The following is an 18,842-nucleotide window of genomic DNA, read 5'->3' as shown; positions in this document are numbered from 1 at the left end:
AACACATGGACACAACACTTCAGCGAATATCTAAATATAACCGATATTGAAGGAGGTTACAACATAGAAAATCAACAAAATCTACAACGTCAACTACACAGTGAAGACCCAACAAGAGAAGAAGTGTCAAATGCCATTCTAAAACTCAAAGACAATAAAACCCCAGGAGCCGATGAAACCTGTTCGGAAATGTATAAAAAAGGTGGTGATCAACTTTTTGCAGCAATCCATAAACTAATAGTATTTATATGGCAGACTGAATTGGTACCAGAAGAGTGGCGAAAGGGAATAATATGTCATCATCAACATCATCAATGGCGCTACAACTCTTCGTGAGTCTTTGCCGCGTTTACTATTGCCTTCCATGTTTATCGGTCCTGTGCCAGTAATTTCCATTGTCGCACTCCCATTTTTTTATGCCACGGAATAATATGTCCGTGGCATAAAAAGGGTGATCGAGTGGAGTTTAAGAACTATATGAGGCATTACTCTGTTAGCGTTTGCGTATAAAATCTTGGAAATGTATTTTTTGAAAGACTTAAACATTTTACAAACGATATTGTTGGTCAATGCCAATGCGGATTTACTGCTGGAAAGTCAACTACACATCAAATTCAAGCTAATATTCTAGCGCAGATTCTAGAAAAGTCCCTAGGCTATAACATAGATACACACCATCTCTTCGTCGACTTCAAAGCAGACCATGACAGTGTGAAAAAAACTGCATTATATAATGCAATGATATACTTTGGGATCCCACCTAAGTTAGTTAAGTTGACCCAACTAACAATGCAAAACGTAAGCTCATGCGTTAGAATTGAAGGAGGTTCTTTGACATTAATAATGGTCTAAGACAGGGGGACGTGCTGGCGTGTCTCCTCTTTAATATTGTAATTAAATATTAGAATGAATGGAAACTATTTTGAATAGATCGACGCAAATTCTCGCATTCGCTGACGATATAATTATAGCCGGCAGAAGTATAAGAGACATGGTGCAGTGTTTTACATGGTTTTGCGGACGCGGCAAGTGAATTAGGATTAGTCTGGAGGGTAAACCTCTTCAAACGGACTTCAGCTGGTAACTGATACCTATGAATGGTGTCGAAAACAGAATGTCAATACACCATGGAACAGTGTTAGTTATACATAATATTACTGCAGCCAAACGATTCAAAAGCTTTAGTGATGTTAAAAATGATAACAGCAATCCAAGTGTTGGGATTTAAAAATGTTGTTTTTGAATTATGGATATGAAGGATGTAAAATTACCGATGGAGGTAAAGGTCATGTTTAAGAGAATGACGTATGCATTAGGCAGCCCATGTTACTCTTTGTCGTATGGAGTGTGGTCTAAAAGGTGTATTTTTGACTGATATGCTTAGATATATGATATTGCCTTTTATGTTGATCACATCTAGGATAAGGTAAATTGAATCAGCTCTTCAGAGACTTGAAAACAGTATAGGTACAGGACATGACTAGAGAAGGGGGGAGGGGGTTTAAGGAAAAATAAGTGTATTAATCAATTATACTCAATGTAACGGGTCAATTTTGAACGAGTAATCACTGTTTTTTTATTTGTATGCCGTCTCTCATCTGAGATATTTGTAAAACGGCGTTTCCAACAAACTTGAAAAATACCCACATGGTTCCAGATTTTTAAGAAGCGGAGCTTCAAATTTTGCGTCCAGTGCCCCAACTTCCTCAATTTGTTTTGTCCTAAGAAGCCGTTTCAGAACATCTTTCGCAGTTTGGAGATGAATTTGTTCGTGTGGCAGAGAGTTTAAACCCCAGAAAGTAATTTTAGTGAAATCCAGGTAACTCTTTTGTGTTGATTTTTAAATATAAACATTTTCTAATAATAATTATTGCTTTCATAACAATTTAAGAAATTGTAATAATTAAAATTGTAGATCTTAGGGTGTAGCTTAGCTGTCATATTAATTGTTCTCGAGTTTCAAGATTTAGTATTGACATATGACAGTTAGCAATATTTTTGACATCTGCTAAATACCTAATCATATTTGAGACTTTGTTTTTGTTTTTTTTTAAGGTTAACCTCTATGCATAGTTTCATTTAAAAAGATATTTTTTTGAGGTATTTTAAGGTAATTTTAAGTGAAAGAAACAGAATTTTCTATATATCCTATTTTGTTCAGAAAGCAGATGAGAGAACTACAAAAGTGTTCTCTGTCAGTTTCTGCAGCATTCTCAGAATATCGACCATTCTTTATTACTTCTGAAATGGTTCTTCCAGGTAAGAAAGAAGAGGAGGAATATGCATTAATATTCGTACTAACAACATAAATGATTTGATTCGTCAACATATCGTGAGTTTCAAATGAGGTTCAAGATAGTATGGCGAGGAAATAGTTATTACTGTCCTTATTATCAAAAGTTTTGCATCTCAACCATTAAATAAGTCCATATGTATAGGTTAATCATTAATTATTTAGTTAATCACAAGTCATGTGATTTTAATTTTAGCACTTTCAAAGAACTTAAGATTTTTGTAAATATGTATAAAGATTCACAATATAACAATATAAACATTAGACCTCTTCTTAAAGTTATATCTTAATTAGTTTTTTTTTTAAATAAAAATCTATGATTTCTGAGTTTCACCATTTGGTGGATTTAAGACATTTTGGAAATAACTCTTGAATTATTTTAATTTATACATAAGAATACTCGACAAACAAATTGTCTGACAGAAATTCTCAGTTTGACTGATAAACTGATTTTACTCTCCAAAACGATATATTACTACATAGGCTGTACATGTCAATAAAAACTCGATGAGTTATAAAAATAAACCTAGAACGTATTAAGATCTTAATATAAGAAAATATTACATTATATTTATAACTAAACACATACCCTTAACAATGTAGTCTATTCCTCTGTAATAAAAACAAATTAAGACTGTAATTTTCAAGATGTAAATTTATTGAAGCATTAGTAAGTCTGCGGATACGTCAGGTAGGTAAGGGTCATTTTCAACTTCTTCGGTTGAAACATTTTTTGAAAGACCTAACGGCGAAGTGGTCTGATTGGGAGTGGTATTTTCATCAGCTTGTTTGGCTATCTCAGAGGAAAAATCGATTTGCTCAGTTACCGGTTGAGGTGTCGGTGAAGGTGAACATGGTGGTGAGGGACTATCCAAGTTGATGATCACAGGGCTTAAGGGGTAGCTCGAGCTCGAAACTGACAATGGGTCGACAGTGCTAACTGGCCTAGATTGGTTACTACTGGATGAGATGCTAGCTGAATCTACAACAAAAATGGAAAATTAGTAAGGTAGACTGAAATTAGATTTAGTGAATCCATCCAATTTAATTAAATTTGCCTATTTTTAGTCTTCTTTCATTTACTGAGTTAAAATTCATCGTCTCTCTCATGTTTACAAAGATATAGAAGCCTACTCCTTCTACCCACTTCTTTATTGTTGAAGCTATAAAAAATTTGTACTTTCCTTTTTTTATTTCCATGTTACAAAATAAGGAAATTATTATCAGGGTAGTGAGTAAACCCGGAAAAAATCAACAAATAAAATCTATTACGGCGTCGCCAGACCGAGTCAAAAGTATGAAACATCTATGCAAATGGGGTTATGAAGAAGGCTCGATGGAAGAAAGGGGCAAGCGACAAAGAGGAGAAGACGAAACTAGTAAACCTGTAAAAGAAAAAAAAAAAAAAAAAAAAGAAAGCTGTTTCATTTAATAACCAAAATGAAGAAAGAATTAAAACATATCAATATCGAATTAAAAAATTGGAAACAGAAATTAAATTACTCTAGTCGTAAGAGATAAAAATGCCACTCAACTTCTAAAAAACATACACGAACAATCTGAATTTTGCTGATGATGTAAATTTTTGGACCACAAAAAGATGCATAAAAGTTTGCCACTCCTACCCCCGGGCTTCACCCTCGTAGGGGGAGGGAAACATCCATTTACCAAGAATGTGTTCGCCATAGAAAAAAAAGTGTTTCAAACAAAACATTTAGCTGAGATAATTTTGAACAAAAATGTTTATTAGCACTTTTTGTGTAGATTAAACCGTTCTCTCAGAAACAACGCTTGAAGCGACCGGCGATTTGTATTAGGTCGACGGCAAAAATTCGATATCTTTTGATCAGAGTGTCCTATTGACAAAAATCGAAAAGTGCAGCTTTTGTACACAGATTTTTACACATTGCCGCAAATGAAGTCAGTTTCTATAAAGATGTTAAATACATAAATGTTTGATTTTTACCATTTTTTACGATTCTCATGAGATCAATGAAATTTATCCCTTCCATTGACCGGTCACCATGGAATTTCCATTTTTAGAGCCTAATCTTTAAAATCAATACCATGAATTTTTGAGTTATTTGAAATATGATTAAAAAACGCTGAATTTAAACTTTTACATTACAAACGATCCAAAACTGCTACATTCTTGTTTAAAACATTTTTTTTAAATCGTAAATCGATGTTTTCCGTCCACCCCCTTGGAGAGGGTGTTTTGACATTGACAAAATTGACATTGTCGGCAAAGTTCAACTTGCTTGTTTCGTTTTAAAGATCAAATGTCTGATGACTGGACTAAATATAGAAGAGATAGAAATAATAAAGCAAAACAAAAACTTAAACAAGATGAAATAGTTAACAACGGAATTACGATAGAAATGGAGGCGATTCAGAGAAGCGAGATGTCCTAACAAAACAATAAATGGTTAAAGATGAACCAGAGGAATTATAAAAAGCAGTGATACCATTTATGAAGGTACGTCTAGGGGTTAAAATCGAAAACAGGGAGTAACAAACAAAAGGGGAAAGAAGTAAACGGTTCTAGTAACTATAGAAAGAAAAGTGTGGACGTGAAACAAAAAAGAAGGTCAATTAAACGAACCAAAAACGAGCAGGGACAAACAGAGAAATGGAAGAGGTAAATAAAAAGACAATGGACATATTGATAAAGAAAAAACAATAAACGACCAAAAATAGCAACTTAAAATGTAAGAACGATGCTAAAGACAGGAACAATTGGAGTAATTTAAACAGAAATCTAATCTAAATAGCAAATCCTACAGCTGTACAAGAGGTGAGATGGCGAAACAGTATTCTTCTACAATCTCCATATTTGATGTTGTCGAATATTTCTTTATTTCTTTGAAAGAAAATTCTAAGGAAGTCACAAATATGAAGAAAAAATTCACTACAACAACTTATGTGAATGATAACAATCAACCAGTATCTACGGAGAAAATATACAAAAATATGGGAAAATACATCAAAGATTGTTTTCAATATGGCAAAGCTACGAAAGGCCCCTAGTTCCAGCTGATATATATTATGTAAACATCATAAAACTTATCATGAAGAAAATCTTCAGACCTTAACACTATTACAGAACAAAATATATATCTACCATCGGAATCTTCCCAAGATTGGCTTAGATCGACATTTATACCCATACCCAAGAAAAATAAAGCAAATAGATGCTCACAGTTCAGATTAATTAGTCTGATTCTACCAGGAGTTCAGAAAATTCTACTAGGAGTTGTACATCAACGTATATAGATCACGATATTGTTTTATTGACCATACAACACAATGGCAATCGCTGTGACATGTTACATGTTTCCACCTCTATATTCATTTCACAGTTGGTATGAATTGTCGTAATTGTCACATTGACATTAAAAATTTCAAACGAAGTTCTGAAATAATAAACAAATAATTAATAAAATGCCTATTACATTGTATACCGTCCGAGAAAAACTGCAACTTCTAACATGGTACGTTCAGAGCCATTCGATACGCGAAGTAATTGATTTATTTATTTGTTCCTTTGAAAATAGACCCTCACCAAGTGTTACAACAGTTAAAAATACCATTAAACATTTTCAAACTTCGGGATGTGTAAACAGTTGTAAAAAGTGTCATGAAGGTAATGAACCACGTGTTAGACCTGTCGATGAGAAACGTCAAAACAGGGATATTGATATTTGTGGAAGCTAGTGAACCCTGCAATAGTGTACAAATTGCTAGGGAAGTTAACGTGAATACTCGAACTGTCCAGCGAGTTCTCAAAAGGAATGGGTATCACTGTTTTAAGATACAACCAACACAAGAACTGTTTCCGGAAGATAACTTTAGGCAGATCGAGTTTTGTGAAATTATGTTAGATAAACAGAATGAAAATGTACACTTTTTTAAAAAAATATTATATTTTCTGACGAATCTTCATTTTCATTACATAAAAAAAGCACAATCCATCCGTTGCAAGGTATTATTCTCGGAAAAATAAGCACCTCAGTGTTGCAGTGCGAACGCAGCATCCGCAAAAGTTAAATGTTTGGACTGGGATGTTAGGCGACCATATTTTCGGTCCATTTTTTATCGATGGAAACCTAAACGGGTCCAAATATTTACAACTTTTACAGAATGAGATCATTCCGGCAGTTCGACGCCTTCCCGTTAATTTTCAGGAGGTTTATTTCCAACAGGATGGGTGTTCGGCTCACAACTCTAGAGCAACTATTGACTTCCTCAATCAAACGTTTCCTGATCGACTGATAAGTACATGTGGTACAATTAAATAGCCAGCTAGATCCTGTGACTTAGCGCCTAACGAGTTTTTTTTGGGTTTTCTCAAAGAAAACATTTATAGGCATCAGTTTGAAAGGGCCACAAAACATAGTCCAATTAAGGGCAAAAATACTTCATTTTTCTGCAAGCATTACACCAGCCCTACTCCAAAAATCTGTATGACAGATTTGGTTACTGTTTAGCACAAGGAGGTGGAATATTTGAGCCCTAATTCATTAATCTGCTTTCTTAATTTTTATTTTTTGTTAGGTACATTTTACGAAGTTTGTAGGTTCTTAATTAGGTAGTATTTTTTATGTTTAAGTTTGGAAGAATTTTATTGTTTTTTTTTATTTAAAAGTACAAACGATTCTTATTCTGATTTTTTTTCTTCTTTCTTGTCTTATTGTTATAAGCTTTGTCCATAAAATTTGTACAATTTTCAATAACAATAAAGCATATTACTTATTTATTTGTATTGCTATTAAGGCTAAAAAATAACCAAAAAATTAGTTTTAGAGCCAACAAAACAATGTCGTTATCTATATACGCAAAATGCAAGGAAAACCTGAGCAAAAATCAATTTGAATTTCGCATGGGAGCTGGTACGAGGGAGGCATTATTTGGCCTCTAGATATTATTACAAAAATGACGAGGTCAGCGAAAGGAGGTGTTTCTCTGCTTGATTGACTAAACTAGATTAATAGAATAATAAAAAGCCTTTGATTACGCACCGATTATATCCTTCAAGGATATAATGGGTATAATATCAATAAAATGTGTTTAGTTGCACAGTATATATTATATGTAATATTTTCTTGGAAGTTTATATTCCAAATTAGTACAACTGATTTTGGTATAGCTGGAAAAGAAATTTTTAGTCAACGTGGGCTATTAAAATAATAAAAAAATAAATAAATACCTAACTATAATGAATAAAACACACACACTTTTACAATACTCATCATATATCTAAATAAAAATTAGTAATATATTGAAAAATAATGATTATTAAAAAAAGTGACTTTTCAAATTTCGCAGGCTATGTACCTTCGATTTTAAATTTACATTTTTTTAGTTGGTACACATGTTCCCAACACATGTTGAGATTATCAGCTATTTTACATTTCTAGTTCGTTTTGACAGATATAAAGATTGCGCGTGTTTTGGTGTACTTGGCGATTTTGTGATATGAAAAAAAAAATGATCAAAATGTATTTAACTTTGTACAAAAAAAGTGCTTTAACTCACTTAACTTAATGTCACTGCGGCACTTGGCGAATCTACTTTGTGCAAAAAATGTATTTTTTAGAAGCCATCTATTATAAACTGGTAGTACTGCAGCCATTCGAGGACAGAGACCCTATACCAGATTTTTACATGCCTAGTGGTTACCTAGCCATAGTGGATATGTTTTTTCAGTCATTGGGTAGTCTCTCAAAACTCTTTCTTCTACGATCTAGTTTCGCGCATGTCTTCTCCGTCACATGTTCAGTAAGGAAGAGTGTTATGACTCTGAGCTGATTCCTGCTTGTTTTCGCAGCACTTCAGTCCTATTAACGCATATCCGTCCAATATACAGTTTGCCATGTGCTTGACTGGGTATACTTTCCCAGTGGCAGGTATGTTGTCTTCGGATCCAGGTTTTTCCGGTCGTGCTCAGTGCTTTATGGCACTCCTAACGATGTATTTGGATCTAAGTATTTCGTAGGTGATCCTCTGTCACCAAGTTCATCAGCTTTTTCGTTGCCATGTACAAGTGGTCTTCATAGAAGGCCGAGGGTACATTAATGACGGTGCCCACCCTGGACGCCTCAGCACGTCAATTGACGAAAGCATTGACGAAATTCAGGTCGTAGTGATATTATCTTGAAGCTATGCGTTGTTTTCGTGAAGCAATTCGAAAAAATCTCCTGAAATTGTGAAACATCATGATAAAACGCCAGTTCACAAATCGTTGCTTGTCAAAAACAGCACCGTCATTATGCTTCAGTCACCATATTCATAGGATTTGGCCACATGCGACTTTTTTCTGTACTCAAAACTGAAAAAAGCATGAGATGACGAATGTTTGTCATGATTAAGGAGATTAAAACCGCATCGTTAGAAATGCTTCGGGAACTGGAAATTGTACTCTTGCGCTTGTATAATATCTGAGAGGATAAAAATATTGATGAATAAATACATTTTTTTCGATCAAAATAAAAAGTCACCTTTTTTAAGAAATTTTCAAATATATAAACATGTTACCATTAAAATCTACAGTGTAGGAACGCGAAGAACTGAACATATATTATTTAATATGGAATGATATACTTTCAAATGAGACATACAGACAGCATCTTTTATATCGGCAATGTAAAAGAGTTCTGAATCAATTTTGCCGAGTTCTCTTTTAGTTAATAAATTTAACATTCTCGAATAAAAATGGTATTACCATTCAATGAAAGAGTTTTTATTATTAAAAATTTTTACTCTAGTTTTTCTACATTTTAATTTTAAAAATTACTCATTACCAGTCACACGAAACCAGACTCATGAACTGAAGAGAAGAATCGGCCTTGGGTGGGCAGCATTTGGAAAACTGAGAGAAACTTTTAAAAGTGAGCTGCCCACATGCCTAAAGAGAAAGGTATTTGATCAGTGCGTCCTCCCAGTCTTGACGTACGGAGCAGAAACACTTACCTTAAGTGCTGCTTACAAAAGCAGCAGCTACCAAACTGAGAGTCACGCAGAGAAGAATGGAGCGGTCCATGTTAGGAATAACTCTGCGAGACAGAATAACCAACGAAGACATCAGGAGAAGAACCGGAGTGACTGACATCATCGAGAAGATAGCCAGAATGACAGATGGGCGATGGACAAAGAGGTTATTGGAATGGAGGCCAAGGGAAGACAAGAGAAGCGTCGGTCGACCACCTACAAGATGGACTGACGATTTAAGAAGACTCAATAAAAACTGGATGAGAGCGGCGCAAGATAGACGGGGTTGGAAACATGGGGAAGAGGTCTATGTTCAGCAGTGGACTCTTGAGGCTGGATGATGATGATGAGTCACACGAAAAATATTTCTCATGTCTCCATCGATGTTATCAATCAAGGTACCTCGTTCTGGGTCTTCCTCTTCTTCTCTGACCAATAGGTCTATCTGGTACCTGGTTCCGGGTATATTCTATAAAGTTTGAAGATGTATCGTCTTCTACACACTACATTGTAATTCACTGCTCCATAGATTCGCCTTAGTACTTTTCTTTCGAAACATACTAACATGTTTTCATTACTTTTTGTTAGAGTCCAGGTCTCTGAACCATACGTTAGGACTGGGCGTATTATTGTTTTGCAGAGTTTTATTTTTGTATTTCTCGATATAATTGTGTATTTAAGAAGATAGAATCCAAAACAGCATTTTGGCCGTACAAATTATGTGGTTTATCTCTGCAGTAGTAGTATTTTCAGTGTTCCAGGGCGCTCCCTGGTATACACATTCGTTCACTGCTTCGATGACGTCGTTTTCTATAACAAGTGGGCATAGGATTGGTGGTTGCGTGCCTATTTTCATATACTTCGTTTATATAGGTATAACAAATGAAGAACAATCTGAACACATGAAAATCCACCTACACCTAGTAGCAGAAGAAGCAATTAGAAGGGGAAATTGACAAATAAATTAAAAAAACAAGAAATCATATTGGTGGAGAGCAAAGATAGAAAACCAAATGAAAGAAAAGAAGAAATCGTACCAAAATTGGATGACCACAGGAGTTCAAAAAGACAGAAGGAAATAAAAAAGTAGAGAAAAAATTGACAAATATAACCATCCTTGTGTTTGCCGATGATCAAATAATTTTAGCAGAAGACAAAGTCGAAGTCGACATCACTTACGCGATAAAAAAAGCTGGAATAACATTTTGGAGGCTGGGGGTTGGAAATTAATTACAATAAAATGCAATACATGGAAGGAAGACCTGGAGGTGAATAACAACTAAATAAAACAAACAAACGAATGTAAATATTTGGAAGTAACTTTCAACAAATACAGGATCACATGAAACGGATATAATAAATAAAATAAAGAAAGGAAAGTAACACGGCAATTACACTCGAGATAATACTGGAAAGCTACTCACTTTGTGTCTCAGAGACGTGTGAGACAAATAAAAGAATGGAATAGGAATGGACAGAATATGCAATGGAAATTATGTTTCGTAGAAGAAGCTGCAGATTACCACAAATGAACAAGGTACGAAATGAACGAATTATAGAAATAATAAACATGAAGGAGACATCACTGAAGAAGATATAAATGACAAGATGTGGTGATTGACCATGTTCCAGTAAACAAATAGCGGAGGAAACGCTCATCAATACTTCTGCCCTTGTGTCACCTTTACAGCTAACACTTTAAGTGACTGTGATCCAGTTTACCGAAATAAATTTTCTTTGTCAATTTGATGAGGATTTCTATTCCGTATATATGAGGTAACTTATCGGGATATCGGTGTTGCCAAAATGTATATTTAGTAAATTGATTTTGTAAAACATAAAACCAGAATTATATGGGCTTTTAGAAAGAGACCAAATTTATTTCTAGGCCTACTATAAACTGGTATGTATGACAAGATCCATTAGGTTGTATAAAATATTTATTCCTAAAATATTCAAATCGTAATTAAAATGCAACTAAATACAATTTTAAATATTCTTGTAATGTCTTCATTATTTTACAAAAAAAAATATTATTTACATTAAAACGAGTCACTCATTATCCGTCCGGTTCATCTTCAGCGTAACATACCCTAGGTTTATTTCTAAGCGTTCTTGATGGCGTAGACCTACCTGATTTAGGCGATATCGCTCTGACTTTAGGGGCGGGTTCTTCGTCTTCAGAACTCGAACAGGTGAGATCTACTATGTCCCTTTTCCTGGATTCTTCTGGTGTTACGGTTTGCTCGAGTTTATTAGTACATATAGTCGTGGCGTCAGCGTCAGTGGTATCTGAGCTGATTATTTCTGAAAGTAAAATCATAGTTTACAGATATTGATTAGATAAATAAAGATTGAAGTTACTGTCTTGTGACTCACTGGTTTCAAATGTTACAATGCTAAATAAGGCGTAAAAGTCCTTACGAATATATATATATATATATATATATATATATATATATATATATATATATATATATATATATATATATATATATATATTATACCTATTATACCGGATAGTGAATCGCCAAACGGAAAACTCAATGGGAAATTCTAAATTGTTGAATTCCTGCTTCCCTAATTATTTTACATCAAAAGTTATAAGAAACTTTTTATAGAGGAGTGAAATCTGCATTAAAAACAAGTGTTAAAATTGTTCTACGAATTAAGCGTACTCCAAAATTTTGCAAAAATATAATATATTTTTTAGGCCCCAAAATGACATTGCATTGCAAATTTGTTTATAATGTTATCAAATAATAAGAATAATATAATGTTTACTTCCATAAATAAATATTAAAAAAAATATTTGTCCCTTTAGGTGTCTATTTTTTTTGCCATAAGTATTCAACTGGACTTACCGATTAAAAACTTCATGCCTACCGAAATGAAAAATACAATTATGAAAAATATAAAACGAAAAAAAGCCCCAGGGTTTGATCTGATAACAGGCAAGTTATAGCAAGAATGTACAATAAAAGGGTACAAATATCCGCAGCGCATTTTTAACGCCATCATCGGAACAGGCTACTTTCCGAGTCAATGCAAAATTTCACAGATTATCCTGACTTCAAACCCTGGAAAAAACCAGAATACCTAAAATCCCATAGACCTATAAGTTTGCTGCTGATTTTTCGAAAGGTATCCGAAAAGCTTCTATTGATAAGATTGATTCCTATCTTAGAAAAAACTAAACTTATTCCGGACCACTAATTCGGCTTCAGGTTAAAGCATGGGACAATCGAGCAGGTCCACAGAATACTAAAAAGTCTCCTACGCGCTGGAAAGGTAATCCTATCTCTCAGCAGCCTTCCTAGAGGTCAGTCAAACTTTCGATAAGGTTTGGTATGAAGGTCTACTTTATAAGATAAAGACACAATTGCCATATCCTTTCTTTTCCCTAATAAAATCCTACCTATCAGATAGATACTTCCTGGTAAAGCACCTTGACCCTATCAAAGCAAGTGTTCCACAAGGAAGCGTACTAGGGCCTATTTTATTCTTAATGTCCACTGCAGACCTCCCATTCAGCTGTAGGTAACACAGTTGCTACTTTTGCAGACGACACCGCAATACTGGCTATGGACTTTAATCCCACAAAAGCGTCAGAACATTTACAAAATACCTGGATAAAATAGAAACTTGGTTAAAAAAAAAATGGAGAATTAGATTATATGAGACCAAGTCAATACATGTAACCTTCACAATGAAACGGATGAATGCCCTCCTTCTTCTTCTTAAAGTTCCATCTCCTATCGGAGGTTGGATATCATAACGGCTATGGTCACTTTGTTGGCTGCTGCTCTGAAAAGTTGTAGTGAACTACAGTTAAACCATTCTCTAAGGTTCTTCAGCCAGGAGATGCGTCTTCTTCCTATGCTTCTTCTTCCTTGGATCCTTCCTTGCATAATAATTCTCAGCAGCTCATATTTTTTCTCCTCTGGTTATGTGACCCAAATATTCTAGTTTTCTTCTTTTTATGCTGTTCATAATTTCTAACTCCTTATTTAGACGTCGTAGTACCTCAGCATTGGTAATCCTTTGAACCCACTGAATTTTTAATATTCTTCTGTAACACATTTCGAACGCTTCTATTTTCCTTATGTGTTGTTTCTTCAATGTCCAAGCTTCCATTCCGTATAGTAAGATATAGAAAATATGTAACATCTTAGAGCCCTCAATCTGAGATGCAACTGAAGGTCTCTGTTGGTAAGCATTGTCTTCATTTTCACAAATGCTTGCCTTGCAGTTTCAATTCGGACTTTGATTTCTCTGCTTTGGTCATTTTTGTCATCAACCCAGGTTCCTAGATATTTATATGTCTCTACTTTTTCTATTTGGGTTTGCTCTATCATTAATCTTTCATTTCCATGTTGCGTTTTTGAGACAATCATGAATTTAGTTTTTCTCTTATTTATTTTTAGTCCGTATCTAATGCAATAATCGTTAATTCTATTTACCAATTCTTGTAGCGATTCCAGGGTGTCTGCCATTATAACGGTGTCATCAGCGAATCTTATGTTATTTACTATTCTTCCGTTTACAGAGATTCCATCACCCAGATCCGCTATCGCTTCCTGGAATATGGCTTCACTGTACACGTTAAACAGTAATGGTGACAGAACACAGCCCTGTCTTACTCCTCTCTTTATATCTATATTTTCGGACTTTTGTTCTTCTATCTTTATATTGGCCTTTTGATTCCAATACAGATTGATAATGATTCGTAAGTCTCGTCTGTCTATATCTTTGTTTCTCAGTATTTCTATTAGTTTTTCATGTCGGACCCTGTCGAATGCCTTCTCGAAGTCGATGAAACAGGAATAAATATCTAGGTTCATATCTAAGCATCTTTGAGAGAGGACATTAAAAGCAAACAATGCCTCTCTCGTTCCCAGTCCCTTGCGGAACCCAAACTGAGTATCATCCATATCATCTTCTAGTTTTCTATATAATCTTCCATGAATCACCTTTAGAAATATTTTGAGGGTATGGCTTACTAGTGATATTGTCCTATAGTCTGAACAATCTTTGGCATATACTGTTTTTGGTATTGCTACAAAGGTGGACACCAACCATTCCTGTGGGAATGTGGAATGTCCTCCAGTTACGTTCAATGGCAAGCAGTTAAGTAAGGCAAATGACACAAAATACTAAGGTATTCATCTTGACAAACAAATAACCTGGCAGAAATACATCTTTACCAAAAGAAAACAACTGGGCATTAAATTTAGAGATACGTACTGGTTGATTGGTCGAAATTCTAAATTAACATCGGATAACAAACTGCTTATAATACAAGGCGATGCTCAAGCCAATATGGACATATGGGCTTATGGGGTATGTTACATCCTCCTCTATAGAAAAAGATCTTGAAGTGCATTCGGAAAAATAAGTTGTAACAAGTTAGTCTCAAATATGGTGAATGGATAAAAGTGCATCACAATGTACTCGCTAACAGATTCAATGTTTAAGCAAAACCAACTGTATTTTAAATTCTGCATTAATTATGTGATATGTAGTAGTGATTGTGTTTATTATTATTGCTTTTTACATACTTTTTAATTAAACTATTCTTAATAAATTAGTAACATTTACAGTTGCTAATTAAAGAAAAGAAACTCTCCACTGGAAGAGGCTCCTACACGCTGTGTAAGCAAACAAATTACTTAATATTCTTCATTTTTGGATATATTGTAATTTGAACTTTGAAAATATATGCAAAGATTTTTACTTACCAACATCACTAATATCATATATTTCTACAGAGTCATCAATATTGATAACTGCGGATTGGTCAACTTTTGCGATTAGTTTTTCATTGGCTTGGACACACCAGGTACCATCTTTGTTCACTTGCATTTCGTTACAGTTTGAAGGAAGAATCGGAGAGTTCAGAACCTCCGTAAAATATCTAAGAAATAAAAATGGTCAATTTAATTAATATAACTAACAGTTAATCAATAATAACTTTCTCGACGACCAAGAAAGAAAAATTATTGACAGTCATAATAATGTAGTAGAGTACGTTTTACACGATACAAATGTCTAAAAAAAATGTCTTTAACCCTTAATTTGGATTTGTATCTTATTGTATGAATATCTTAAATATTCAAATTGTCTATCTCTTAAATCATTTATTCACTATTGTTTGTTAATTGTGTTGCGTATACGTCTAATAAACTCATAAAGCTAATAGTGTTGCCATCTCATCATCAGTTGGCGCTACAGCCCTTCGTGAGCCTTGGCCTGCTTCAAAACATTCTTCCATCCTTCCCTATCGAGTGTCTGTCTTCTCCAGCCCCTCACTCCAATCTCCCTCAGATCTTCCTGTACATCGTCCAGATATCTGAGTTTAGATCGCCCCCTTCTTCTTCCGACCGGCCTGTTTAGCATAGTTATTTTAGTGGGATCACTCTCATCCATCCGCATAACGTGGTCCACCCACCTTAGGCAGTTTATTTTGATGGTCTTCACAATATCTGCATCACCAAAAAGTCTATAGAGTTCAAAGTTATATCGCCTTCTCCACAGACCCTGTTCGTTTACTCCGCCATATATGGTCCTCAATACTTTTCTTTCAAAGACTCGCAGCAACTCTTGCCCATGTTTCCGATAGTGCTGCCATCTATAGTGATCATTAAAAGTTAAGTCACAATTGTTTATAAGATGGTTGCCTAGTGAACGCCGATTAGAAAAAGGCTGGTAAGTGTTATTCAGTATTAGTGTAAAAATAAGTATTTTGTTTTAATACATTAGGTGAAGTTGTAGTATGATGATGTGTTCTGATCATACATATATGAATAAATATCCAAAAGTGGTAATACCGAACCGATTTTTTGTTATGTATCTTATAGTTTACTTTGCCATATATTCAGTATTGTGAAATATTTTTGTTTTGTATCTATCTCACACTTCATTTCCAATTACATTAGTAGAATTTGTTTTAATGAAACGTTTCAAAATGAATTCATTTAGTTATATAAGTATGGTGTTTCCTTGGTTTCAGCGAAATACCAATATGCCAAGACACCACCTTCATCTGATATGGATGATTCGAGCGATGAAGAAAATGAAAGTTATACTAAAGGATCTAAAACTCAAAGTTCTGAAACCGATGAAAGTTCTGAAGTCGAAAGTTTACCTTCTGAAGTTAAAAGATTTTTGATACATTATCAGATACAGATTCAGTATCCGAAACGAACATTCAAAACCAGAGCTATTAACACATCAATCTGCTTATAGTACGCCTAAATCTATATGCAGTATACCTAAATCTGCTTTGAGTCCTCTAAAAACACGATCACAACATCAGACACCTGGACCATCTAAAGAGATTAACGACAATACTAACCAACCTAAATTCAAACTACAAAGTAAACGCACGAAACAACAGAATTTGGTTGAATACTACTGTACTAAAGACGAATTTCAATTCAACCATAACTTTTTTGTGGTGGATGAATTAAAGTCACCATTAGAATATTTCAAAATGTTTTTTTTCAGACGATCTATTAGAGTTGATTGTCAACAATACAAACTTTTATTCAGTTCAGCAAACAGGCAAGTCGATAAGCGTTACTAAAGATGAGATAAGTGACTTCATAGCGATACAGATTTTGATGGGTATAGTAGCTATGAAATCATACTTGGACTATTGGAGTGTAAACTTCAGATAAGATAAAATATCAGAAATAATGCCTCTCAAAGAATATCAGAAAATTCGCCGTTATATTCACTTCGCTAATAACGATCATATAAACAACGATCAGTACTACCGAATTCGCCCAGTTTTTGACATAGTGAGAAGAAATTGTTGTATTATAGTAGAAGAAAAACGCCAAAGTATCGACGAGATGATGGTCCCTTATAAAAGGAAAAAGGGTGGTTCGCGACGACAGTACATAAAATCAAAACCAAAAAAATGGGGTTTTAAAATATTTGTTATAGCCGGCATTTCAGGGTTTGTGTACGATTTCATAGTTTATGAGGGGAAGGATGATACTTTTAGGTAACATACTTTTTCACAAAAAGAAGACTCCTTAGGATTAATAAGGACTAAAGTTGTTGTTGCTTTAACACAATGAATGAAATCACCGGCGCTCTTTGTTATCTATGTCGATAATTTCTTTTCAAGTTTTGATTTGTCTTACATTCTTCGCCATGATTATGGAATTTTAGCCCTGGGAACAATGAGAAAGGATCGATTAAAAAATTGTGTCTTAGAAGAATCTTATATCTTCTTCACCTGTTCAAACAATTAAAAGGTATGATAAAATTTAGCAAGCAAAAATTGAAATCCCGTGTCCCTCTCTCATAAAACACTACAATTCTCACATGGGTGGAGTAGATCTGATGGACATGCTGGTAAGCCTTTACAGAATTCCCCTAGAAACTCGTCGCTGGTACCTCTACGTATTTGCACAAATACTAGATATTTGTATAAATAACGCATGGATACTGTATAGAAGGGATAAAAATATTTTACAACACAAGTCCAAAGATTATACTCTCAAATATTTTAGACAGTGCATAGCAGAGGCTCTAACAGCAAAGGACAGAAAAAATAAGAGAGTGTTTGCCGAGCGAAACGAAGAAATTAAAAAGTGCGTTCTGCCAAGACCATCAGAGGAAATACGATTTGATAAAGTTGATCATTTTCCTATTTATGATACCAAAGGCAGGTGTAGTATTGCAAATCAGGAGAGACACACTGGTCATGTTCAAAATGTTCTCTTAGATTATGTTTAGTAAAGGATAGAAATTGTTTTAATTCTTTTTATAATAGCATATAAGTAAGTTTTACAACAGTTTTGGTTGTTTTTGACTAGAATGAAAAATTCATATCTTACTTTATTACTTTTTGCTTCCATTTTTATTAAAAAACTAGTTTTAGTACTTTTAGTTTCTGCTTTTATTGTGAGGTTTCATCTAAAATCTTAGACTATGTTTCTTATAAGATACATAATAAACTTTTACAATAAATTTGGATATTTGACTATGTATCTTGTGGGATACACTCCATATCTCCCTTATTTATAAAAAGAATAATATAACAATGGTCAAAATGCCTTGTGATATATCATATCACACTACCTAAAGCTATGGTTTGTTAGAACAGTGAGCGACGCATAACTCACAGTCAGTCGAACGCCGCGCACGTTCGTCAAAATCAAAGAAATGGTTCTCTATGAGAACGGTTTGTTAGGTCCTACTGAGCTGCGCGCACTGCAGAGCGATAGCCGTGTACGTCAATGGTGTGCGCTGGAATCAACTGCGATTTGATTTGGACACAAACGTTCTGCTGAGCTCACAGCGTACACATCTATACCGAAATTATAATTGTATTTTTATATAGTTATTATTATTGTAATATAACCGTCACATTTTCCTGCTGGCTGTCTACCAACATATACTTCCATCTTGGACGTATAATACATCTCAGCGTCTGCTACAGCATATATTTTTATACCGTAACGATTTGGTTTATTCGGTATGTAAACTCTGAATGAACATTTGCCGTGAAAGGCTTCTATTTTTTCATCTATCGTAGTAT

The 18,842-nt window shown here is 34.4% G+C and overlaps 1 protein-coding gene across 2 annotated transcripts in view; it reads right to left on the bottom strand.

The window, feature by feature from the left end:
• Positions 1-279: 279 nt before the first annotated feature.
• LOC140447248 (E3 SUMO-protein ligase PIAS2-like) overlaps positions 280-18,842 on the bottom strand; it is a 33,643-nt gene continuing 15,080 nt past the window's right edge. For both annotated transcript variants that reach the window (XM_072539793.1, XM_072539794.1), the window contains exons 8-10: positions 15,025-15,200; positions 11,417-11,590; positions 280-3,275 (exon numbers count right to left, since the gene is read on the bottom strand). In XM_072539793.1, coding sequence (XP_072395894.1) covers positions 2,950-3,275; positions 11,417-11,590; positions 15,025-15,200 — 676 coding nt within the window. In that variant the 3' untranslated portion in view covers positions 280-2,949. The remainder of the gene's footprint in view (positions 3,276-11,416; positions 11,591-15,024; positions 15,201-18,842) is intronic.

This window comes from Diabrotica undecimpunctata, chromosome 8 (genome assembly GCF_040954645.1).
Source record: "Diabrotica undecimpunctata isolate CICGRU chromosome 8, icDiaUnde3, whole genome shotgun sequence".
NCBI lineage: Eukaryota > Metazoa > Arthropoda > Insecta > Coleoptera > Chrysomelidae > Diabrotica > Diabrotica undecimpunctata.
The sequence above is the reverse complement of the archived record's forward strand: the minus strand, read 5'-3'. Positions and strand labels throughout refer to the sequence as shown.